At 36.7% G+C, this 26,782-nt stretch overlaps 1 protein-coding gene across 14 annotated transcripts in view; it reads right to left on the bottom strand.

The window, feature by feature from the left end:
* The window catches only part of MBNL1 (muscleblind like splicing regulator 1), a 198,993-nt gene that overhangs the window by 135,380 nt on the left and 36,831 nt on the right, over positions 1 to 26,782 (bottom strand). For 7 of the 14 annotated variants that reach the window (XM_045088529.1, XM_045088530.1, XM_045088527.1 and 4 more), the window contains exon 2: positions 6,508 to 7,499. The exons of 5 other annotated variants lie outside the window; for them this stretch is intronic. In XM_045088529.1, coding sequence (XP_044944464.1) covers positions 6,508 to 6,681 — 174 coding nt within the window. In that variant the 5' untranslated portion in view covers positions 6,682 to 7,499. Of the gene's footprint in view, positions 1 to 6,507; positions 7,500 to 7,687; positions 8,948 to 26,782 lie in introns of those variants that run through there. 2 more of the 14 variants (XM_045088528.1, XM_045088535.1) reach the window with 2 other exon arrangements.

The following is a 26,782-nucleotide window of genomic DNA, read 5'->3' as shown; positions in this document are numbered from 1 at the left end:
TCCATTTGTGATATTCCAGGTTTTAGTGACTAAATATAACATGATTTAGTTGTCTAAATGTCTCTGGTTATCCAGGACTGAAGACTGATGATATGTTTACCAAGATAAGAAGATGTAAGTTTCTCTTCAGAGGTGGTCTCCCCTCAGCAACCCCCATACCTAAGTATTTTTCAGGAAGAGTTACTTGATTCCGGATTTTTCTTCAAAAAAAAAAAAAAAAAAACTCTCTTTCATCCTCGTGACTACCCTCCTGAACATTCATTCTTCCCTTCTACCTTATCCATCCAGGGGCCTAGTTTTAATCAGGACAACAGCTAAAAGAATATAGTTCCCACAAATGAGCAAAGAGGGAAAAGGGGGTGAAGCAAATCAGGAAACAGACTCTTAACTGCAGAGAACAAACTGATGGTTACCAGAGAGGAGGTGGGTGCGGAGATGGGGGAAATCATGAAGGAAAGTAAGAATACACTTATGGTGATGAACACTGAGTAATGCATAGAATTGCTAAATCGCTAAATGATAAATCTGACACTAATATAACACTGTATGTTAACTACATTGGAATTAGAAGTAAAAAAAAATAGTATTTTTAAAAAGACTATAGTTCCCAGCCATCCTTGCTGCCAAAACCAGCCAATGAGCGGCCAGGATAAATCACTAGGTGACGCTCAGAGGACGAGAGGGCAAAGACGCCTAAGTAAGCTAGGATGTGGTTGGTCTCTTTTGCCCTTGCCGCTTCCCACTTCCCAGAATGAACCTACGATGGCTGGGGCTGCACTGGACATCTTGCAATTTTGAACTAAACCTCAGGTTGGAAGCTGTGTGCTCCTCAGGACTAAGGATGAAGACAACCAAGTTCTAGGGACAGTGACGTCATCATATAGGCCTGGACAACTAACATATCAACCCTTAATCTGTTTATGCCATATGCTGGAGAGGGAAAGGCTCTATTACTTAATGCTGGACACAAGTCCTTAAAGACAAAATGTCTAAGTAATTTCTGCATATTCAGAGAGAAATATAAAGAAGGATCAGAACCATTGGTTCTGAAGCTAGGGACTGTTAGCAAGCTGGGAAGAACACAGAGATATCACAAGAATGAAAGAGACTGCCAAGGCCCAAAGGTGTCCAGGTGACACCCATTCAGTCAAATTATAATATATGAGGGATCATAACTATCAGTATTTTCAAAGCACAAGTCCTTACAGTATAGAAAGTTTTATCTCTAACAATAAATCAAACTTTACCTCAAAGTCTTTCAAAAATGTGCCAAAATACAATAGATAAGGCTTTAGGTGATGTGCATTTGATGTTATTTGCATGAAAAATATGTATTTGATAAAACCTGTGCACTTATTATAAATGACTATTAGGATAAGATCTCCTCACCACAATGACTCGTGTATAATGAAAGTCACAAAGAAATCACATTCTTTAAAAAAAAGAAATCACTATTCTAATAATCGATTATACTTCAAACAGCTAAGTAATTCTAATGAGGCTTTCCACTTGCTTTTACTGGTTTCTGCTTATTAATAACTATCATTAGTGCTAAATCAAACACTATCTATTTAGTTAATCCACTTCCCACTGACTGTCATAATTTTGGGCCTGTTAACATAGAAAATTGCTCCCTGATTTAAAAGCATGGAATGTGTTTTTGCTAAAGTTAAAAAAAAGAAAGAAAATTTCCTCAATAGCATCTCTTTGTAAGAAAATAAGAAGCTTTGTCTAAGACTGCAGGAAGGCAGAGATATTGCTCAGCATGAAAGGTAACAGATTAGTGATGTTGATAGCTGAAATCCTCTACTTATCCTTGGCAAGGAGAATGACAGAATAAACCTTCCCAACGAGGTCCCTAGGTATCTGTGCTGGAACTGAGAAACATTCAATTTCTCACCTCTCAAGTGAACTGGGAATATGTCACACACATCCTGGATAAAAGATCTGCCCCACCCTAAATGGATGGGGCAAATCTTTTAAGTAACAGCCTTCTACATGGAATTGTTTTGAGGCTATTTATGGACTCAGAATTCTGTATTAGTTCAGAAGTCTGATATACAATTCAAGGTTGAACTCAATTCTAAGTGCCATATTGCTTTAGGTGTAAATTGTTTGTCACACACAGAAACTGAAGGGAGGTTTAAGGAGGGAAAAAAAAAATAGATGCAGGATACCAAAATCTTACGAAAGGAAACAAAGTAACTAGTTCTAGAATTAGAGCCTTAGGTAGCATGATTCAAAACATGACTTGAAATTTGTCCAAGTTTTAAAATTTTAACTCATTTAAAACCTATTTTTCTAAAAAAATTCTCATTCTAAGAATATGAATAGGTAACTGAATAAAACTGTAAGTACTGGGGCACCTGGGTGGCTCGGGTAGGTTAGGCATCTATCTTGGGCTCAGGTCATAATCCCACAGTCTGGAACTGGGCCGCATCTAGGGCTCCCTGACCTGTGGGGAGTCTGCTTCTTCCTTTCCCTCTGCCCCCTTCCACCTCCACTGGTGCTAGCTCACTCTCTGGGTCAATCTCTCTCTCAAATAAATAAATACATAAATAAAGAAATACCTTTGGGACCACTTTATAATGTCCAGTTATGTTACCTTGTTCCTGTGTGATGAACTAGAAGCTTGATTTTCCCTTACTGGCTTTAAGTTTTCTAGTTGCTCATTTATCTGGATGTTTACATATTTGTATGTCTTCTAATAGCTGAATCCATGTATTCTGTTAGGTCTTCAGAAGCACCTTAAATGTGTTCACTCAGGGCCCGTGAGCCCCTGCCACTTTGCAGTGGAATCTGATCTCTGATATCTCTATGACAAATCTGATTGGCTGGGCTAGAAATGTACACAAATGTGTAGAATAGTGAAATGAACCTTAATTATCTAAAACAAAACTGCCTAACTTGATAAGAAAACAAGTGAGTAAAGTTCTCAAAGGTAAAAGAATTTTGCTAGATTTTTAGAAAATAGATAGTAAATATGAAGGTTATAAATATCGCCCTTCCTGCTGCACCTGAAAAATGAATGGATATCTGAAAAAGAAAAATTCAGTAAGCAGTAGTCTTTTTGTATTGATCACAGGGTGAAAGCATACTTTTTTGATAGCATAAGTAACTTGACATCACAATAAAATACATTCCAGGCTTTCTTTAAACAACTACCTAAATTTTAGTTGAGTAATTATTACTGAAGAAAATAGGTAACTTGCCAATTAACTGTTATTTAAATCATTTCTAAATATAGTATTTTAATGGCAGCTTTCAGTGTTGACATTTTTCTTCAGGTTTTGGGTTTTTTTTTTCCCTCTTTGGTATCCCTTTCACAAGCTATAAATAAATCCTTTCCATCCTAAAATAATCTACCTTTTCAAATGTTCACCATTTCTGAAGTAACGAAAACACTCGAATCTATAGTGTATAAGCAATCTCATTCTCAATTTGAATATATTCTTAGACTGCTGTCAATGGAGACTACAAGTACAAAAGCAAAATTAAGTGAGAACAATAAAGTGTATAAAATAGTGTTTAATTTATAAACTAACACACAATATTACAGCTTTTGCTCTCTCTTCCTGTTATTATTCTACTTCCAACATGCTTAATATAAACACATATTCCTAATTATCGTGTACTCTCATTTCACTTAGCAACACATCTACTACGATACAGAATTCTGTGTTTTCACACAGTACATTTAATCTAAGTTATTTAAACTTGGAAATCACCGATATGCAACTAAAATACTATCAGCTAAATTTCCTTCCTATTACCTTCAGCAATATACCAATTGATTTCTTCTACGTAAATACTGTCTTGAACTGTTCGACTTCTGTTTTTAATGAAACAAATCCTCTTCTAAGTAGAAGTCTGCTACGAACGTAAGTCACCTGGGAGCCTGGCCAAAGTCTGCAACAGCACAGCTGAAGGCTACAGCCATTTCACAGGGTCCTCTCACAGAGTATTTGGTTTGCTTTCCTAACTTGCTAAAAATAGTAGATTACACAGGCTACCTCCATCTCATGGCTCAAGAACTCACAAAAGGCTGGACTATGGATTGTAGGAAAACATACAACACAATTAAAGAAGTCAGGATATTACAAGCTTTCTAGATTCCTTCCGTTTACTCTCTGAAACAATACATATGATCTAGCGGTTATTGGCATGGAAACCTCATAATGCTCCCAAATTTCAGAACTTCAAGCATGAGTCACAGAGTTACCTTTAACTGTTAAAGTATGTTTTTGATCTATTTTAGCCAAAAAGTGTTAGTTATAAATACATATCTAAGAAAGGTGGCTTTTGAAACATGAATACTTAATTACATATTCCAAATCGGTTAAATGAATTCTTAATTTGATTATTTCACTAACATTTTAGGAGCTATTGTTCTGGGTATGAACCTCCACCACAAATAAATTTTGTTTGTTTTTCTCCTTATTCAAATCAAAATATTTTCCAAGTTTTAGACAAGATAAATTAAATTCCAGTTTCTCTTAGAAAGACAAAGAACGAGGACAAAGTTTGCATTGATTAGCTGCTATAATGAGTTCATTTCATAAGTAAATTTAAATCTTGAAATTACTCGTTATTAAAAAAAAGTCCTTGATGTGGCAGTTCAATCTTGTTAACCACACAGCATGTCATTAAGCAATGCTGCTGTTTTACTCAAAGGGAGACTGTTCTGTGTCTACAAGTGAGCAGCCACTAAAAAAATATTTTGAGATGAGAAAATAGCAACTGAATTTTAACGTTTCACAATGTTTCCAAGTGCTGTGGAGGCAGGTCTTCTGTGAAACCACTCAATGTCACAGCCAAGTTTAACGTCCTTCATTTGGTAGCTACGAGTGCACCATCAACTCTCTATAGGATTAAAAATTGGATTTACTAGTAATTGGGTCAAAACAGGGTTACTTATGGACACAGCTGGTTACCGACAAGTGTAATTAGCCATTTGCCCCTCATTTTATAGGCCCTCATCTCTAATTACACCTAAATTCAGTCAGCAGGAACTCAGGAATATATATTCACAAAGGTACAACCACTGTGCCCTTCGTCGATGCCTTTCCAAGGAAAGTAAGAGAAATGCCCGAAGATAACTTTTGGCTTATTGATCTTTATGACTATGACATGAAGAAATAATCTAATACTATTAGATACCTTTGTTGTTGTGAACACTTCCTTGATCTACTACTCTGAAGATAATATCCTTGAGTCTTTGGTGAAAACTTTGGCAAAGTAGGAGCCCAAGCTAAGCCAAGAAGCAATTAACTGAAATAGTCAACTCACACGTTAACTCAACACATCAGAGTTAGTTAGGAGTTAACGTATGAGTAGACTACTTCATTTAATTCACCCCATGTTATTAAAGAAAGCATTTTTATTATAATAGCACTTTTTTTTTTGTAAAAGACAAGATGGATCTATAAAACTTTTACTTCTCTACAGATGTAGAAACAATAGTGACTCCCCCCAACTCCGCCATCCACAGATTCAAAGAGTGAATTCTACTGGCACATTAGTTTTTAAAGGCAATTCAATTAAACCAAATAAGTACCAGAAATCTTCACATTTCTAGTCTTGACCTTGAATGTCAGAATAAAGACACATATGCTATCTTATTAAAAGGCACATTTTCAAACTTGATACCTGAAATACGAACCAATGACATTTCTGAATGTCAAGACATATTAAAGCAGATCTTGTATTCAGTATTATGTTGCCCAACAAAAGCTAACTTTTAACACTTCTAGCTGAAACTGTTACAAATTTCAAAATGATCAGGATCCAACAAAATAAACTAAGTTATTTTACATTAGAAGTTTAGGAGCTAAAAAAAAAAAAACAATCCAAGTACTCATATTTAAAAGTTTCTGCTTATTTATGAAACTCAACATTCAACAAAGTTTATGCCTCAGATAGAGTACTGGAGCAGGAGAACCTTAATTCCCTATTTTCCACAAAATTCACTGCTTCTGGCCTTAAAAGAATATGCTTATACAATACAAAGGAAACCCACGATTTCATAGTGTTAATATAAAAACTCTAGCCAAGTTTAGCTGCCTAGAAATCTGTTCTTTTACAAGCAATGGTGCAGCACCTTAACAAACAAGGGAAAACATATCATCTTCATTCAGCTATTGCCATGGCCTTGTAAAATCAATCTAAGCATATGCTAACACACCTATCTATCTATGTTTACTATTTCTATAGACATTGACATTGCTATAACTAAGTAAAAAGTATGCTGATACTCTCTTTTAGAAAAAAAAAATACTGCATTAAAGGACTGATGAAGTTACTCATAACAAACAAAGTTTGGCCAGACATGGCTCTATTGCTTCTCAATAAAAGTCCCCCTCCCCCAAAAACATTAGTAAGAACACACAGTATGTATAACTAAACTATTAACAAAGCAATCCATAATTCCAAACTCAAGGGACTATATGTCCATATCCCCTTTATTCAATTATTGCGTATCCTTAAAATAATATAATAGTTACTCACTTTCAATGAATCAAAGCAGGCGATTACTCGTCCATTTTCAACTTGGCAGCTTTTCGAAGGATGTGCAAATTTACATTCCGTGTCTGGCCGTGAGCAAGTCCCCCTTTGGAACTCTCTACATACTTCCAGTGTTAGCCATTTTGTGTCCCGAATTGGTGTGACACTAACAGCCATGTTTAGATTTTACAGGTAGTTAAATTTTTCAGTGAAACCAACAAACCCAACCCCCCCACAAAAAAAAAAAACAGCAACAACAACCCCCCCAAAAAAAGCTGAACTGATAAAACTGTAAAATGATGGTGAAAATGTCCCCTCCAAAATACTTTTTTCCCCACTCCCTGCTTTAAAAGTACATGGAAAATTTTGTTGTCAATATCAAGGAAAAGATCTCCCACTAGAAATTCACAGCATGAAACTGTTAATTCAAAGAGGTTTTGGTTTTTAGAGAAATACTAGACTCGTAAGTAGATGAATGTTTAAAAGTAGGGCCTCGAATCAGCCTTGTGCTCTCAGTAACCCCTTCCCAGTGCCAATTTGGAGCCCAAAATGCAAGCATGAAAACGTGGCAGACCCACTGACACCGAATTTCCAAGCTGCTTTCAGCAAAGTTGTCTGAAAGGGAATCTCCTCACAGCTGAATTTGCAATGGAGTTTGGTGGTGCAATCGGTATTGATTAGTTTGGCATAGACAGATGAAGCAGTTTAGAGCAAATCGAGAAAATGATTTTTTTTTCCTCCTTGATTTCCTGGCAGAAGAGATCTTACTTTTTCAGCAAACTTTTCTTTTAAAACTAAAGCAGCCTAGGGCAATGCCAGATACTTAGAGCTTTTGTCTTGATTATAAGTAGAAATGGGGGTGTCTGGGCTAGAGGTGGAGGGTGGATGTGCTGTCGTCACAGTCTAGCTGGCAGCAAGCAAGGCAAAAGCAGAGACTGCTCTAGAAGCGGGTCCAAGCAGCAGAGACGTCAGGAAAGGCACTTCTTAGTACCAACCTGTAGAAAAAAGAGATAGGTTAAGATTTACTAAGTAGCACTTCACTGATGTCCTACAGTATCACAACCTTGCCATGTGCTACCAGACTAAGTAATATTCAAGTCAGCTTTTCTGTCTCTCTGTCTCTTGCTCATTCTGTCTCTCTCTCACACATACACACACACACACACACACACACAATACTTACAGTGAAGCATATTGCAGCCAGCCATCGTAGATTTATTAAAAAAAGGGGCCGTTTCCCCTTGTGAAGCAATGCATGATAGAGAGATAACCAATCACAGATAGTGTTGCAGCAATATTCTGGGCAGAAAGCCAATAGTGTGGGTTGTCTTATGAAAGGTCGCGCCTGTCAGACGTTCATTACTATGCTATAAGCACAGAAAATGTCCATCAGATGTGACTTATTCCACTGCAAGAGGACGAGCATGTGGGTTTTGAATTTACCCAACATGCAGTTAGTGGACTAAACCATGTTAGTTTCAAAACAGCTTCTAAGACAAGTCCAAGCACTTGAAGATCATTACCGGTGAATAAAGGCAAGGTTTAAAAATTGCAGCTGACTTCCAAGCTGCTTTTCCCTCCGGCTCTGCGCAGGGACAGGCACTGAACAGCCTGCTCCCGCTGTCCTGACACGTGAATAAAAAAGGAAAGGGGTGTTTACAAATGGTACATTCTCCTGACCTATCCAATTCACTTCCTTCTAAAGCCCAAGTCCTGCCCCTCCACTGAAAGCAGCTCTCATACTGTAAAACTATTCCATTCAGCCGGCAGACACTTTGTCAATATATCACAGGCAGGCGAGATGCGCACAAAAGCATCCTTTATTTGAACATTTTTGAAGCAGAAGCTGAGGTCATGTGGGGAAAATAAGGAGTGCAGTGTTGTCAGTGTGTCTGGCAAATCTGAAGTCAACCTCAAGGGGGAAAGTGATTCCATCGCAGAAACATTAAATATTAAGTGAGCAATTTGATTTGGGCAGCACGATGCACTTCGGAGGTACGAACGAAGCCGGAGGTTGGGGGCTGGGGGCTCCCCTGTCGCCCAGTGATCTACTACGAGGCTGCTCCTAACAGCAGGGCGTTTTTGCCTCTCACGACTTACTTTCTCTTTCAACCAGGATGAAAAAACTTTCTGAAAATGCTTAGTACTTACAGAAACAAAAGTGCGTAGGTTTTTTTTTTCTTTTGAATGTTACCAACAAAGGAAACAAGGCTTTAATAACTCCAAAAATTTCCCACTCCACAGAGGCACTGGCACAATATAATAATGTTTGATCACACTTCTTCTAAGGCCAAATATGGTCAATTAGCATATGGTACATGTGGAACCATGATTTGGAAACCGGAATACAGGATATAAATGTGTAAATATAGAACCTGAATAGATCTACCTATGGATATCTAGCAGAATTCTGAAAAATTTTCTTTTAGGATTAATAGTGTCTTTCTTCTTTTTTTTTTTTTTTAAGATTTTATTTATTTGTTTGCGAGGGAGAGCAAGCATGATGGGAGGCAAAGGGAGAGGAAAAAGCAGAGTCTCCACTGAGCCGAGAGCCCAAAGCAGGGCTCAATCCCAGAACCCTGGGATCATGACCTGAGCAGAAGGGCAGATGCTTTAACCTACTGAGCCACCTAGGTGCCCCAATACTGTCATTCTTAATACTAATTTAAAAACAAAACAAAACAAACAACAACAACAAAAAAAAACTAGCAGAAGCCAGGTTTAAGGAACACTGTAGTAAGACTACAACTTAAAAAAAAGGGGGAGCTAAAAAGAACCAACTCAAGAAATATTTTTATTTTCAAAAAACTTTCTGGTCCTACCTCCTAAATATATAAAAACAAAGTCAAGTTGGTCATAAACTCTAAGATTCATCCACCCTCCTGACTCTGCTCTACACTCAGGATTTCTCAACTCCTCCAGACCTTTAGCATGTATCCAGCTACGGCCAACAACCTCTTCTGTCCTTCTCTCTGGAATCTTCAAGTGCTTCACCTGTAACCATTCACCTACTTTGGAAGCCAGCTAAGATGTCACTTCTCCAAGAAACACCCAAGATGTCACTTTCTCCATCTCCACCCACCCATTTATTGGCACAGCCTTTTCTGAATTATCTTTGCATCCCCATATGGTGTGTTATTCCCTTCTATGTATGACCCACTAAATTATAGGTCAGAAACAATGTCACTCGTCTCAGAACCCCAGTGCCCCGCACAGTGATGGAAAATATATGGAGCTCTGTAACTTTGGTAAATTAAATGATTGATTACTACATCCGGACTGGAATTACCTTTAGGGCACAGAAATACATAAACACACATATGAACACACCCTATAAACAAATGTATAACAAAACACATGAACACAAACACACACACCATCACTGCCTCTATCAATTACTCTATTCTCAGGTCACAGGGGCCCTCCCACTGCCCAGGAATCCTCCCCCAGCCCTGGACAGCTCCCTCAGACATTCCACACAGCAGCTTTTCTAAAGCTTCAACACTTTCAAGCCCTTCCTCCTCCATATTCCTCTCCCTAGCAGCAGATGATGGTCTTACATGTCACAGATATTTCATAGTGAAAAGAACAGCTCTCAGGCAGGAGAGAGAGGTCTCATCTTCCCACCACCCATCTTTAAACAATCTTTCTGTATGTTTCATTTTTCTCTTCCAGTTTTGCCTTCCCTTGCACACCGTAAGCGTCTGCCTTGACTCACTCCTTCTCAAAACACCCATTCCCTTTACATTCCCTCTACCCGTAAATAACCGGCCTTGACCACATGCTTTCTCTTAGTCCTCAACATACCGAGGTAGCTCTGAACTCGAGGAGGTGGTGTGGCAGGAGAAAGGGGACCCTGCCTAGCTACGTGTCCTTCCTCTCCCTAATGCTCTTCATCAGTTGTTCCCAGACTCATGTCTAAAGAGTCATCTCCATGTGCCGTTTTTCTGCTTCTTCAGTTTTGAATCTGTATCAGTGTGACCTCCACACTCCCTACTTTCTGTTCAGCAATGGCCATCAAGGCTCCAGTTTGAGCCAAATCCAAAGACTACCCAAGTCCTTATGTTTACTTGACCTCTAACAGCAGCTATAGTTCTCTCTTTCTTGAACCTTTCCTGTCTTGAACCGACACATTCTAACCTTTTGATTTCTCCCATTGCTGCCCCTATAGTACCCTCCCTCAGAGAGAGGAGCTGCCGAGAGCTGGGAAGCCTCTTGGCGTGTACTATGCTGGTGTAGCTCCAGGAATGGTTACGTGTTAACCCTTTGTTTGGTGTGACACACTTCCTCATCCCTTTGGCTTGGTAAATCCCTTCTTATTTAAGTTGCTATTCAAATATCACCTTCTCTGGACGGCTGCACCAACTATACTAAACACTATCCATCTCAGAACAGCCTCGGTACGTTATAGCTCTTGGAACTTTGGCCCCCAAGGTTATAAATTCCCCGACAACAGGGCCTACCACCACTTTTTATTTTATCCCAGTTCCTGGAACATAACAGATGCCTTTAAAATGTTTGATAAATGAATAAATTTTATTCAAACTCACAGGAATAAACATGTATATAAGGACACATCCCCAACAGCAAGGAAATAGTTCATCATGACCTGCAGGGCCCAGGTCCCACAGCATGAAAAAGGATAATGGTATCACTAGAAATATCTTCATTGGTCAGTGGTTATGTCTAAATACAACCACAAAATCCATTTCCAGAGTTGATTATTTTTCCTTTTTTTTTTTAACCATGCTCCAGGCTTAATCTCACTCAGGCACAAAACACACTTTAATTAGTAAAATGCTTGCAAATGGGTATTTTGGACATTTTTATTTTTCTGTAGCAGAGATATTCTACTCACTTCAAAAAGAGTTCCTGAAAAAAATTATAGATAGACATGTATTTGTAAGTTCAGTACTATTTTAATTGCCAAATGTATAGGCAAAGATGATAGTCAAAATGTTTCCTATTATCTAGGCACAGAGACTGAGCAGTCAAAATGGACACCAACTTTATGCTCTGTTAGTGTAGCTGCACCAGGCAATGAGTGTTGCAGTCCTTGATATGGGGGACTGGGGTAAAGAACTGAGATTATATCTAAACTTCTGGTATCAGATTATAGTACTATTTTATAATCCTCTTTATTCAAACAGAAGAACTTGAAGGAAGACTGGAAATCTTCATAGTTGGAAAAGGATCAAAGTAAATTAAGATTGTGTGGGATTTGGATCAATACTGAATTCTCAAAACATTATTTCAATTAGTAATGGATATTTATTCTAGAGATAGAGAAGGTGCTTAAAGTGTATGGGTAATGTCTGCATTGTAAGAATTCTTACAAACCTATTTGTTCTAAAATTATGTGTTGTTTGTAAATATTACTGAGGAAAATATTTCTACTGTAAAGATATTTACTAAGAGGTAAATTGTTTCTGAAGGAAATGCTTGACCTATACTTCAACATATTATAATAAACTTCCCTGCACCAAAAAAAAAAGAAAAAAAAATTGGACCATTTAATAGTTTTGCAGTAAGAATCAAACTTCTTAAAACGGATATAACCACAAGCCCTCTGGTACCTATTGATCAAACTCCAAACACTAACTGAAGAGCTTCTCCCATGACGTGACACATTCTACAAATAAGCATGTTCTGCTCTAAGAAGCAAGATCCAGTTTCTCCTTGAGTAATATCAGAAATCACATACATTTTCTACTTTAAGATACGAAGAGGGAAATAGGAAAAGACATGAATGTAAAGCTGGAGGGTAGGAAGCTAAGAAAAGGATCAAGGATAAAGTAAAACAGTGTGGTATATTGCTAATAATAAGTCGCACAGTATATATTAGCATCAAAACGGACAGTGGATAGCTTTGTATGGCTACTTAAGGGCTGCCTACATACTGCAATAGAGGCTAAATGGGTGCTTGCAAGGTAGAAGACTGAAATTCTGTTTTGGAGAACTGGATGGCTTCTATGAGCAAGGCTAAATGTCTTAGTCATATACGTGTGATCATCATTTCAGTTCTTTTGAACCATATATAGGGAGTTTGGTCCTACTGCCTCCCAGAGCAGTTAGCTGGGAATTTGGGGGACTTTTTTCATAAGCTTTTGATTTTGAAATAGCTTACATATTAAGGAAGTTAACAAAGTAATTATTTGAGGTTTGGTTTTATTTTTTTTTTGTTTTGTTTCACTTTGTTTTATTTTTTATTTACTAAGACAGCTTCAACATAATTGGAAAAGAAAGTCAATTTCACCACACAACATTTGAAGTTGACAAAAAGAAGCCCCTTGCCCCAAACCATAACTTTTCCCCCAGACTCGCTAATGTCAACAAGTCCATAATTAGCAATGCATGACATTAGTGAATTAACTCACAGTACAATTTTGTCCAGGTCTTGCCCCAAATATTAACAGATTTCAGTACGCAAACCAACTAGGCATTTCTGGAAGCTGTACAGCAATTTCTCTACTCATTAAGGTACTAAATAGAGTAACAAGACCGTTAGTTATTACAGGGGGAAAACTGCAGTCTGAATGGGTTAATGCAGTCTTCAGCAGTATTCAACTCCATATAACAAAAAGCTGAGATCAGTGTTTCTCAGCAAGGGGTAAGCACACTACTGGTAGCACCCATGGCCATTTTAAGTGAGGCAGAAACAACATATTTTAATAGATGCTTCAGAATGCAAAAACTAGCTCATCAAGCCTGTGATTACATGGATAGCATTACTTAGAAAGAAGCTAACATTTAATAAAAGTAATTTAGAGAGTAAAACTAATATACCAAAAACAAACAAACAAGCAAACAAAAACAAAAACCCTAAGTAAATATATTGGCAAAAATCATGAAGGAGATATGAAAATAACTGAAGTTTTAGAAATACTGCTGAGAAAAAAAGATAACTTTTAACCACACATGCTGACTATTAATGGGCCCGGCCACTCGGACACATTGCACTGTGTTAGAGTGACAAGCTGCTGCCAAGAAAAGGAAAGTTTACTAAACTCAAATAAGTCATCTATGGTCTGTCAAAGTACTCCTTTACAATTCTGGAGGGCTCTATATCCTAAATCACCAAGTGATCCCTTACCAGAAGGATAATGAAGGGGCCATGATTAGAAGATACACTATTGCCAGAGATTAGAATTCCAAAAGCAACTAATTGAATAGCACTCAATAGAAAAATGATTATTGTCCCTCCAGTGTTGATATTTAAGACCAAAGAAAATAGGAAGCTTCGATGCAATGATTAAAAAGTGAATTTTGAATTGTCTCCTGTATCAGGCAAAATTAAAAAAAAAAATTAAAAGCCTTAAGACCGTTAGAAGATAAACATCATGATGGCAGTCTGTACTTCTTCTGTATACTGGCTCACTAGCTTTGCACCTAATTTGGTCTTCATCTGGTCCCTACTGCAAAGTTATCTTCCTGGAAGCTTTTCCAGCCACTATCAAAGAGTATCCAACTTTCTGTTCCTCTCAACACCAGCACAGGCTTGCCAGACCTTTACCTTTCTTTCTTCCTTTTTTTTTTTCTTTGAGGCACTTATTAGTATTTGGTGTAATATTATGTAACTATTTTACTATCTGCTTATCATCTACTTTTGCCATTAATATGTAAGTTCCATGACAGCAGGCAGCTCTCCAAGCCAGTTCTCCACTCAACAGCCAGAACTGAAAGTGCCTCATCCAGAGAAAGCCAGCAGTCTGTTTGTGGGATGAGTAAATATTTCTTAGTACATCTGCATACTAGTTTGTAAGTACTTTACAAAAGGTACAAGGCCTGTTTGATACACTAGCTCTGTCACCTTTATAACTGACTGAAACCAGCATCAAACTCCACTCACCGGAAAGAGAGCATGAGGCAATGAAGTCAACAAAGACTGTATTTATGTACCTCCTCAATTATGAATTTGATGGAAGATTTTCTTATCCACAGAATAATGTGAAATAGTTACATGTGGCTTTGCAAATTTAAAACACCTAAATAATCATCTGTGACTTCCTGACAGAATCAGTCTTCAGTTCTGGCAAAAGAAGGGAAAATTTGCAATTTTTTCTGAGGATATTCAAACAGGCAGCTTTTTAACATTTCCGGCTATTCTACAAGAAAGTATAATGACATAATACTATAATGTCACTTTATCGTTCTTCAGGAAAAAACATTAAGCGTATTTAGTGTTTTGTCTACTTTACATATTATACAAAGAAGTCATCTTGTTAACCTTAACACAGTCATTTCTGAGCTGTCCGTATCATTTAATATTTCAAAATAACAAACAGGAAATCAGTACACAAACTACAACAAAATTAATAATGCTGCTAGGTGCTCAAGAGCTAACAAATCTCGCCATTCTGGCCATTTTCAGGAACAGCAATACACTGACCCAAATGGAATCTACCAGTGTGAAATTAGCATGACAAAACTGAGAATGCCAAAACGTGATATTGTTATTCTCAGTGCAATGCCATAATTATAGACTTTGATTCTAAAGTTTACCCAAATGAGTTAATTTTATTTGGCATAGTAACTGGGGGCACCACAATCTTAGTTTTAAATTTTTTACATTTCTATCTTTTGAATAGTATCACCTAACTTCCTACAAGGTTGGTGGCACTTCAACTTAAAACATGTTTAAATATGATCTCCATTGCATGAGAAATGGTAGCAAATTCATCTATGCTTCCCTAATAGTGTTATTGCCCAACTCAAAAAGAACTATGAAGTTGGTCAGTGAGAAAACATGGCACCCCGTGCATCAGTGAGATCTGCTACATGCATACCTCTCTGTCCCACTGTCCCAACTTTCCTTCCAAGGCAGAAATCACTCTCACAACTGGTGGTCATTAAGGTCCTCTCCACAATTAACCTGTGCCTGTTTTTCACTTGAGCAGACTCAACCAATTGAGCTAAATTATAAAGTCTACATGAGAAGAAATGACCATATATATATATATATATATATATATATGACATACATATGTATGTGTACATATATTTGTGTATATATATATGTATAAATATATGTGTGTATACATATGTACATAGACAGTGCATGTGAGTCAGAGTACACCAAAAATAAAGTATATCTATTAGAGCCAGATTTAATCATAGTTGTCACACTTCTCAGAATTTTTAAAATCCTAATGTGGCAATAACCCTCAATACTGTCAAGTATATATAAGTACAAAACCTCCACTTTAACAGATGAATCTTGAATTTCCAGATAGGTCTGATTTAAACCCTAACACAGCAACCTCAATCTGGGAAATTTCACTGATTTATTTCTATTGAAGACAGCCCAAAATATGTGGGCAATTATTAATCATTATGAGAAATCTAAGTAAAATGTATGTTAATAGTTAAATAAAGAGATCTCTATTATTATAAAGAGATAATTATTCTTCAGAATATAATGAATGAAACCAATTATAAATATAGTATGGTATTATATTAATGGATCCAATTTAAGTAATTAGTGGACTTCTCATGACACAACATAGTACATAAACAATTTCTTTCCATTTAATCAGCAAAAATCTCTATCATTTTACAAATGTATCTCTAACTGCAAACTTTACAAATACTCAGTCAAAATACTTACTGCAAACTTTACAAATATTCAAGCTATAAATCATCCTATAAATATAAATCATTCTATAAATATTTCTATTGACATATTTAACCTTAAAATCTATCTTTTTAAATAAACTTATTTCTGATAATAATAAAATATTAGAATCTGTTTAACTTCAGCTTTTAAAAAAATCACAAATTCACACACACTCACATATAAAGAAGAATTCTATTTTCCCTAATTAATATTGAGTCAAGACCCCATTGCTTTTCCCTAATTTAAAGGATGAAGGAAGATATGTAATGAAACAAGGACATGCACTGGTAACTCCTACTTTCACTTCAGTGTAGCTTAAGTATCCTTTGAAGAAGATTCCCTATAACTCACACACTTAACTAAGTCTGAGATGCACGCAACAACAAATTATGCTCACATTGTTGCAATTGCTATATAATAACCCAGATCTTCAAGCTGAATTTTGCGGAAGTCTAGAATTTTAAAAGCCAGTCCACATAGGGAGGCATATTTAGTTCATACCTATAGGTCTCAGTATTTCTTACAGGGCTTAACATAAATTTTTTTATTTGAATATAGTTGACACACAATGTTATATTAGTTTCAAATATACAACACAGTGACTGGACAAGTTTATATATTATGCTACACTCACCAAAGTGGAGTTACCATCTGTTACCATACAATGCTTCTATAATATCACTGAAGATACTGTGCCTTTTATTCCCAAGAATTATTCATTCCTTAACTGGAAACTTGTATTTCTTACTCTTATTTCCCATTTTGCCTATCCTCTTACCCCCTCCGCTCTGACAACCATTAGTTTGTTCTCTGTATTTATAGGTTTGATTCTGCTTTTTGTTGGCTTATTCATTTTTTTTTTTTTAGATTCCACATATTAGTGAAATCATATGGTATCTGTCTTTCTCAGTCTGATTACTTCACTTAGCATAATAACCTCCCCCTAGGTATGCCCATGTTGTTGCAAACAGCAAAGTCTAATTCTTTTTATGGCTGCATAACATTCCTGTGGGGTGTGTGTGTATGTGTATGTGTGTGTGTAAATATACCGAGTTTTTATAAAAAGAGAAACACACTGAAATCTGCAAGTCTGAAAACATAATATTAACTGGAAAGAGGATTTGTCTATATGATACCTGCTTTTTTAGCTACATGTACACTGTTTACCACACCTTTGTGTTCCTCTAAGTCCTTGAATTTCTAACATATCTAAGAACTGAAATCTCATTATAAATGCATCAAATGATGCAGACCTAGAATCTCTAAGTCACTGATACACAGGATCTTTTTGGCAGACATACATGAAAATGTCATGTCTTCACAGAACTCACATTCAGAAAGAGATGTCAAATAAAATAAAAACCTATGAAGTGATACAATTAGGACTATGAGAATAAAGGATTCTCATATGAGAGTTATAAGGCTCAGGAACAAATTAAAATTTGGACCAAATACAGTTTATTTAAGTTTTAAGCCTCTTTTCTCCCTCCAGACCTAGACTTCCATTCTGCCAGTGACTACAATAATCTAAATAATTCCGAAGTCAATTGACAATCTGCACTCTTAACTATGGTTCTGCTTTTTGGGTGTACTGTGAAGCAGGGTATAAATTATACGGCTATTCTCTGTATAGAGATAGAAACTACTAAATAGTGGAAGAGATAGTAAAGTACAAATTAAAATGATGAACAAAAATCTCTAGCAAGTAATTTACATGAATTACATACATCAAGTCTACATCTTTTCTTTCTCCCTTTCATTGGTTTTAGACATCGCTAAATGAATGCTTTTCAATTATAATAAATTTTAATTATACAGAAGGGTTTTAATAAAGTCCAGCTGAACGCTCCCACCCCACTCCACTGCCAAATCAGACCCCCTACCATGCCAAAAGTAACCTCTTATTAGTACAGTATATGCAGTATATCTATGCGCATTCACATACACATAAACATTCCTACATATACACACTCATAAGTTTATCTTATGGAAATTATGGAAGCACACTAACAAGCATATTTTTCTGAGGCTTGCTTTCCAGGACATAAGATGACCTTTCTTTGTCAATACACATAGGTCAATATAAATACTTTTCAAAAACTATGTATTTTTCCATTCTTTGTCCATTTTTTTTTTAATAGCAGCCACCTAGGTTAATGCAAACTTCTCATAAGCAACACTATAATGCATGTATAAAACTATTCTTACACTGAGTGGTTTCAATAACATACTTACAACATAATGTATATGTATATAGTAACTACAAACAATGAGCTTCTTATAAGAAAATTTTCACCAATCTGTGCCTCCACCAACAGTGAACACTGCTTTTCTATATTGCTAAATCTACTCCAGGCCTTTAAAAGATACAATCCCTATATCTAGACTGTAAATTTCAAAAACAACAACAACAAAAAGATTGTAAACTTCTGTTGTGGGAATAGGCCAAAGGTATGATGCGTCTTTCCTCCTAGAAGCAGAACTTAAAAGCTTGTCTTTGTATTTCACAAAATATTTTCAACCGTTAGCCCTCAGAATGGCAGCTAATCAATGAAAACATTTGTAAAATCAGTTTTTCAACTCCCATTATCTCAAAATAAACCATTTTACCGTAAAACAATCCTAATGTTTACATTTTGTAATAATTTGCTGAAGAACAAGAACTGGGAGTCTGAATGAATGTCTGGGTTGACAGAGTATCAAAAAGGACAATATACAGCTTACTATTCTTTTCTTATTAATAAAAACAGACTGTGTAGTTAACAGAGTCTGCAGAGCATGTTATATTTGGAAATCACTGACAGCACAATGTCATATGATTAAGGGAATGCTTTTTTTTAACACATTATTTCTACAAATGTCAGAAAATATCCTGCTCCCCCCTATCTCCTTTTTTAGACACAAATTGACTAAAGGAAATGGTTTCTGACAACTACTATAAATAATGCAAGGCATTATCAAACTAGCTAAGGCACAATAGAAGTGTGGTGAACTCATGTAGGCCTATACACATTTTCTCATGTAGTAATTTCCCCCGAGGCTGGGACTCCTCATGTAGTCATTTCTGACCCTGGAGTAGAGTGCTTTCCTAAGGCACCAAGTCCATCCAATTAAAAGGACAAAGGTAAGTATGTATTCTTGTAGGATTTTGCCAATAGACATATGTCCTGTTAGAGAATAAAACATTCTCCCCTCACTCTGCCTTCCTCAAACTCTTCCTTAGTTACTAAGAAACAGCTCACAGAATAAACAAGTACCAACATACGATGGTTCGCTGGCAAAATATAGGCATTTTGAATGCTTTAATTCTTTTTCACAACGTGACTTTACCATGTTGTCAAGTGTAAGGTTGGTCTTGCTTCTCCTAGGAGATCAAAGATTTCATTCTTAGCATTCTGTACTTTCCAAAAGAGTACACGGACTGAAGAGGCTATGAACAAACTAATATGGGATCTGACGTTTGGGTCCTTTGCTAAATAGAAAAAGAACACCCCCTTCTTAGTTATTTTAATTACCTATAAGGTTCTGTGATTTCAAAAATGCTGTCACACGTGGAAATCCCAAGAGCCGACCACACCCTTCTAATGAGACAGTGATTAAGGTTCTGTGTGTCTCCATCGGCATCAGATACACTTAAAAAGCAATGACCAGCTTTCCATGGCCAATTACAGTGCACTGATGGTCGCTAATAAACTCAAAGAACTGCCAACAGTTTATTAACAGGGACACTTTTTGTTCTTGGATACTGATGCTCTAGAGTCTTGGACTATCTGCATCAGTCACCTGGGGGATGACTATTAAAATATATATATTCCTGGGGCACCTGAGTGGCTCGGTGGGTTAAAGCCTCTGCTTTCGGCTCAGGTCATTGATTCCAGGGTCCTGGGATCAAGCCCCACATCGGGCTCTCTGCTCAGTGGGGAGCCTGCTTCCTCCTCTCTCTCTGCCTGCCTCTGCCTGCTTGTGATCTGTCTTTAAAAAAAAAAAAAAATATATATATATATATATATATATATTAGTAACTTATATATATATATATATCTATCTATCTATATATATATTCCTAAGGCCTACCTTAAACCAATTGAGGATAAAGACCAGGAATCTACATTTTAATTGAATTCCTCTGGGTTATTCTTAATCTCATTAAATTTTGGCAATTATAATCAACTGAACCTAAAATATTACTTCCACCAGACTGTTTCCTAGATATCTACCCAAAAACTTCCAAAGAACTCAGAATATCTGTCCTGAAAAGTCGGACTATTTGAGATTTGGTAACAAGGCTTTTTACTAAAATCTATGAATTACTTTAAAAACTTGACCCACCTGCAAAATGTTATGCAAAATTCTGTTATATTCACTTTTTAAAGTATCATTTTTAATCAGGCACCATGCATGTTCCTCCACATCACTCTAAGATACTACTCATCATGTCTCAAACCACTTATATTCTCACCCTGTTCAACAGTCACTCCAAGTTAGCATGCAAAAGTTACTTAGCTTACTAAAAAAACACCCAAAAACTTCCCAGTATATCTGAAGGAATGCACTGGTTATATTTAAAAGGCAATCATAATGAGATCTTCAAACTTCATTTTGTTCTATCATTTAAATGTCCAATAAACCATTATGTGTATAAACACACACACTAAATTCTTTAAAGGCAGTGATACTTAGATTTCTTATTTCTCACTAACAATGAGAATAATTTATAATAGTGAAGTCATTTTGTAAAAAGATGAAGAAACAATTAAGCACCTACTCAATCACCACAATATAAGATCAACTGTTGATAACATAGGTATGTATGAAATAGGAATTAATTTATGAATGGATGGGTAGGTATCTACGTATGTTTGTGTGTGCATCTGTGTATGCGTATCCAAAGAATAAGGAAAAACTTTTATGAGGGAATTAGTCAAATCATGGTCTTCATATATAACAAAAAACTAGCTCTTCACTTATTTTATTTAGTTAAATTCAATTAATTAACATATAGTGTGTTATTAGTTTCAGAGGTAGAGTTCAGGGATTCATCAATCTTACATAACACTCAGTGTTCATTACATCACATGTCCTCCTTAATGTCCACCACCCAGTTACCCCAACCCCCACCCTCTCCCCTCCAGCAACCCTCAGTTTGTTACCTATGATTAAGAGTCCCTTATGGTTTGTCTCCCTCTCTGATTTTGTCTTCTTTTATTTTTCCCTCCCTTCCTCTATGTGTCTCCATTTTGTTTCTTACATTCCACATCTGAGTGAAATCATCTAATTGTCTTTCTCTGATTGACTTATTTCCTAGCTCTTCATTTAAATTAAAGTAAAAACTCTGTTAAAATTAATGGGGGGGGAGAAATTACTTAATCTTCTTACAATAAGAACCACTTTACTCTGGATAAAACTACAAACTATGCTCTCTCTTTTATTAAGTAATAAACCCTTGAAGTGATGAACTTTTGAGAAGTTGGTTTATGCTACATTTCTTTTTTGAGTTTTTATACAAAATCTGCAGGTGTTCATCTGATTCTTTAATAGCAAGTTTCTACTGGAGGAGCCAAGTAGAAAAATTTGTTTTTTTCCTCCAGAACACATACATTCTATGATTGTACAACACAGCAAATAGTATTTTATATATAGGTATACAATTATTTTTACCTGATTGTTGCCATTTGATCCTCACAGCTCTTTTTTTTTTTTTTAAGATTTTTTTTTTTAATTTATTTGACAGAGAGATCACAAGTAGGCAGAGAGGCAGGCAGAGAGAGAGGAGGAAGCAGGCTCCCCGCTGAGGAGAGAGCCCCATGCGGGGCTCGATCCCAGAACACTGGGATCATGACCTGAGCCGAAGGCAGTGGCTTAACCCACTGAGCCACCCAGGCGCCCTGACCCTCACAGCTCTTAAGAGTTGGTTCTATTATATTGCCCTTTGTGAACAAACAAACTGAAGCTTATACGGTTTGACTGACTCACTTAAGTCCCCTAAGCCAATTAAATGGCAGAATCGGGATCCCAAATCAGGTCTTCTAATTCCATCTTTAAAATTTTTTTCACAACACATGCTGGCAATTTAACGTCAAGCTTTACAAAAATGACAATGACCATAACTAGGATAAAAACAGAGAGAATGAGGCTGGAGTGGGATATGGTAGAGCAGCAACAACTGTATCACCCAGGGTTTGTGCTGAGATTTAAGTGAAAGAAAAAGGCTCGCATATAGATTCTAAAGGAGATAAGATGGTCCCTTACAAAGCTGAGAGATGGTTGCTACTGTCCTTGTATGTCCATGGGTATTCACTCGACACTAATAATGTACATTTAGGGATGTGAAAATTACACACCATGTCTATCAGCTTCTTGAGACTGTTAATCAATTTTAATCTAGTAATTAATGCATTACAGGGTTGTAAATACTCAGTAACTGATTTCAATATTAATTGTTGAGGAAGAGGTCTGTGAGCATGATTTTATTTTTGTCTGCCCTCTGAGCAAGAAGAACCCACATTTTCTTCAGAGCTTTCATTACAGGAGCTTAAAATGTATCAGCTAGAAACCTTCCCTATAAGTAAAACGAAATGCTGCTCTAAAAGTATAAAATTGAATATGTGCTAAGCAAGTCTGCATATAGTAAGGCTGATCTATATCAACTACTAAAACAGTGTTTGAAAAGCAGTGAAGGGGATAGAATAACTGTCTAAAACACTTCTAAGCCATGTAGAGTTGGACAGATCTTTTGACAGCTGTTAAAACCATGGAAAAGTACACTAGAGAGAAAGCACTAAGGGTTTGAAACAGCATAAATGATACTTTTCTTTTACATGTAACAAACCTGTTCTGTATTATATTAGTTGCCTTATGCCACAAAGAAATGGTAAATAATGCATTGCTTTCAAACATGAAGGTGCAAAGTCAAAACAATTAAAAATAGCTTATTTATTTTTTATTCACTTATTTATTTTCAGTTCTCTTTTTTCTTCTCCACTCTCCTAGAAAAAGAAATATTTTCCTAAAAGAAATCCAAATATGTCCAACACATACAATAACCTTGTTAAATGAATAAACACATTCATCAAAAATAAACAATACACAGATAAAATTATATCTATGTCTTGATTATATAAACAGTTTATTGATGGCCCTTTATACATAACCTAGACATAGAGGGTATTTTTTTTAAGATTTTATTTATTTATTTGACAAAAATCACAAGTAGGCAGAGAGGCAGGCAGAGAGAGAGGAGGAAGCAGGTTCCCTGCTGAGCAGAGAGCCCTATGCGGGGCTCAATCCCAGGACCCTGGGATTATGACCTGAGCCGAAGGCAGAGGCTTTAACCCACTGAGCCACCCAGGAGCCCCTACAGAGGGTATTAATACATGGATTCAGCTGTGAAGAATTTACCACTTACAGGGGAACATAAAACAAACACACCTTTTCTGTACACAGTTAAAAAAAAAGTGAGAAGTACACAACAGAGAGAACAATAAAGTTCGGGGAGTTAAAGGAGAGAGGTCAGGGGTGGTTTCATGATGCATAAGACATTTAAGATGGAAAGACAGAAGGATGAATCTCATTTGGTTAGAGACAAAAAGGCATGGCAATCCAGAAGGCAGGAATAGAGCCAGAAAAGACAGGGGTATGGGAAAGCACAGAACACGAGCACTGGGGGAACTAGTCCGATTGGAGCACCCACGTGCCATGGGGCTGGTGGGAAATAAAGCTGTGTTTGAGGACTGGAACCAAATCAGTAAGGGCCTTGAAGGCCAGGCTGAAGAATCTGGGCCTCACTTCTTAATTAATTGGAATTCATCCATTCCAAGATTTCACCCAAGGACGGAGTCAGACTATTTAACTTAACACCCTAAGGGCTAAAAATAAGACCATACATGAGATCTGAAGAGGTCCTATTAAGTAAACTCGGGATTTTTCTACTTCCTAAAGCTTTTGCTTTGGTTGCCAGAAAGCTGAGAGATAAATTTAGGGCTCGATTTCATCTCAAGTACTTGTTTTATCCCTTTTCCTTCTAATTGATTTGTTAGGTCTCTTTTTTACAGTCCTATTTTATGTGCACTTTACTGTTATAAGCCGACTCACATCTTTTTGGATGGAGCATACATCACACATAAAATGGAAGTAATGTTTGTCCTGGTACCAGGTAAGGTTGTAGATGGGATACTTAGAAGTTTCAGAAGAGAAAAGAGAACTTCTTAGCATTCACCATCAAGGGGTGCCCAGGTAGCTCAGTTGTTAAGCGTATGCCTTCAGCTCAGGTCATGATCCCAGGGTCCTGGGATGGAGCCCAGTATCGGCCTCTCTCTCTCTCTCTATGTATGTGTGTGTCAGATAAATAAATAAAATCTAGAATTCACCATCAAGTAAAGTGTACTCCTCTAAAAATATTTCACCGAAAGATGGTCATGCTGGATGAGGATACCCAGTTACTGCAAGGGACAATTAGTCTAAAATCTACAACGGCTGGGTTCCGCAACCTATTTTTTTTTTTTTTTTTTTTTTGGCCAGGCTATCCAGTTTGACCTTCCATGGGAATCAGTGTTCCTACTAGATGCCAAAATGACCTTCTGAAACTTACAAGGCTTCCAAGGCTACAGATATTTTCAGCTGTATCAGCCCTGGCTGTCACAGCATTCTGCATGAGATTGAGTGGCAAACCCGAGCCTCCTGTACCAGTCTGACCTTTCAAATTCAGAATATTGCGCTGCCACTCAAAATTGAGTTTTCTCTTTCTGCAATACTTTGTGATGCCATTTCTCTTGCATAATAGTAAAAGCATATTCTAAGCATACAGTGGTACTTTTCTTTACATGAAAATAAAATACATCCCTGATACATAGGAAACGAACATGGATAGAGTTCTCATTTGTTTATTTCATGTAAAATAAATATTTACTGACATCTATAAATAATAGGTTTTAATCACCTGAAAAAATTATTTAAATTTTGTGGCGTTAAGAACTATAATAATATGTCATTATTTCTGCAATGGCCAATATAAAATTTGAGGGTTGTCTAAATTTTATAATTGCACTTGTATAATTATATCTGCTTATGTTAACCATTATGTATTCAATGCCTACCACAGTGCCTAGAATATAAAAGAACCCAAATTAATATTTAAGTGAATGTTGCAGAATCTGCACATTTAATTATACTTCATTTATCACAGAACTATTGAAGTGAAATATAGGTGCTTCATTTTCTTGCCAAAAAATTATTGTATTAGCATGGCATATTCCTCCTAAAAAACATGAGAATTCTTGGTATGTAAAGGGAAAGCATTTTCCGAATCCATGAGTGTCAGGTCATTTATAAACAAAACTGTTGATGTATGAATTGGTTAGAGTTGAACACCAATGGAAGAAAAGAGCAATGGAGATCAATTTATTAAGACACAGAAGATTCTTAATAACATCTCTACCAACTGTTTGATCTCAAGCCTTAAAAACTATTGGAGTGATGGTGTATTCAAACTGACACCTGCCTATCAGAGTATCTTTCATTTTATTTCCACGTAGGGTCTACATTTTCATAAGTCCTGCTTGCTATCAGTGCAGAGAACCAGAAAATGGTATTAAATAAATACTTCAGAGCAAATTCCTAAACATTAGTTGGTGAATGTACCTGTTTGCCTCATATAGTTACTCTACTTTTAACTGTAACTTATGTACTACTCCATAATCCTTTATAAAGGATACGTACCTGGAAGGACGGTAGACCAACACACCTACAGGCACACAAGACATACACGGGCACGTGCTCTAATTACCGTGTTAGGGATATTGGGGAAACAGAACGTTCAATCAGACATCTTCAAGTGAATGTCAATTCTCAATAAAATGTTTTATTATTTTAATATTGGCAATAAGATTTCTATATTTTAGTGATGAGAGAAATGAACTGAATCCTCTAATGCCTTCAATAATGCAGCTGAATAAATGAGAAGCACATTTGCAATACTCTTTTTGGGCTTGAGACATTTCTTAAAATGTGCCACTTAAAGTCATCCAACTGAGCAATTGGCAGAGTGCTCTGTCATTCAGAAGTGACATCAGAAACTTCACAGGTGGCAAAGATTTTGAGTCTAAAAGTAGATTCTGCTGATCTCGGTGAGCGCCGGGGTAGAGGGTATTAGGTGTGAGGAGAACTAATACTACGCAAACCACACAGGCACATTAGACCATTTGATCAAGCTCTTCTTTCCAAGCCAGCGAAACTTCAAAGTCCACTTCATCATCTCTTCTGCTGTTTTATGACCACAATGCTTCCAAAGCCATCTCTCACATCTTCCCTTCCTGTAGTCTTTTCAGAACCAACTTGGATTAGGTCTCAAACTGACAGTGCTGTCAATATTTGTGTACTTAATTCATACCAGACAAATGGAAACAAGCAGACAAACAGCAGAACCTCTGGGTTAGGATCGTGGCACTCCCAGTACTGCACTACATGATCCCTGGGCAAATTACCTGACCTTAACCTTGCCAACTGTCCATTTTCTCACCTGTAAACTAGAGAGAGGGACGGCACCGCCCAAATCTCAAAGCACCATACACGAACCATATATGGTCACATATGGAACACAATAAGTTGCTGTTTTTATAATTATTACGATTGCTAACAGGCTGATCCTTTTGTGGTTTGGTTGTTTTC

The sequence above is a fragment of the Mustela putorius genome, unplaced genomic scaffold (genome assembly GCF_011764305.1).
Source record: "Mustela putorius furo isolate JIRA1106 unplaced genomic scaffold, ASM1176430v1.1 tig00003834_pilon_pilon_pilon, whole genome shotgun sequence".
NCBI lineage: Eukaryota > Metazoa > Chordata > Mammalia > Carnivora > Mustelidae > Mustela > Mustela putorius.
The sequence above is the reverse complement of the archived record's forward strand: the minus strand, read 5'-3'. Positions and strand labels throughout refer to the sequence as shown.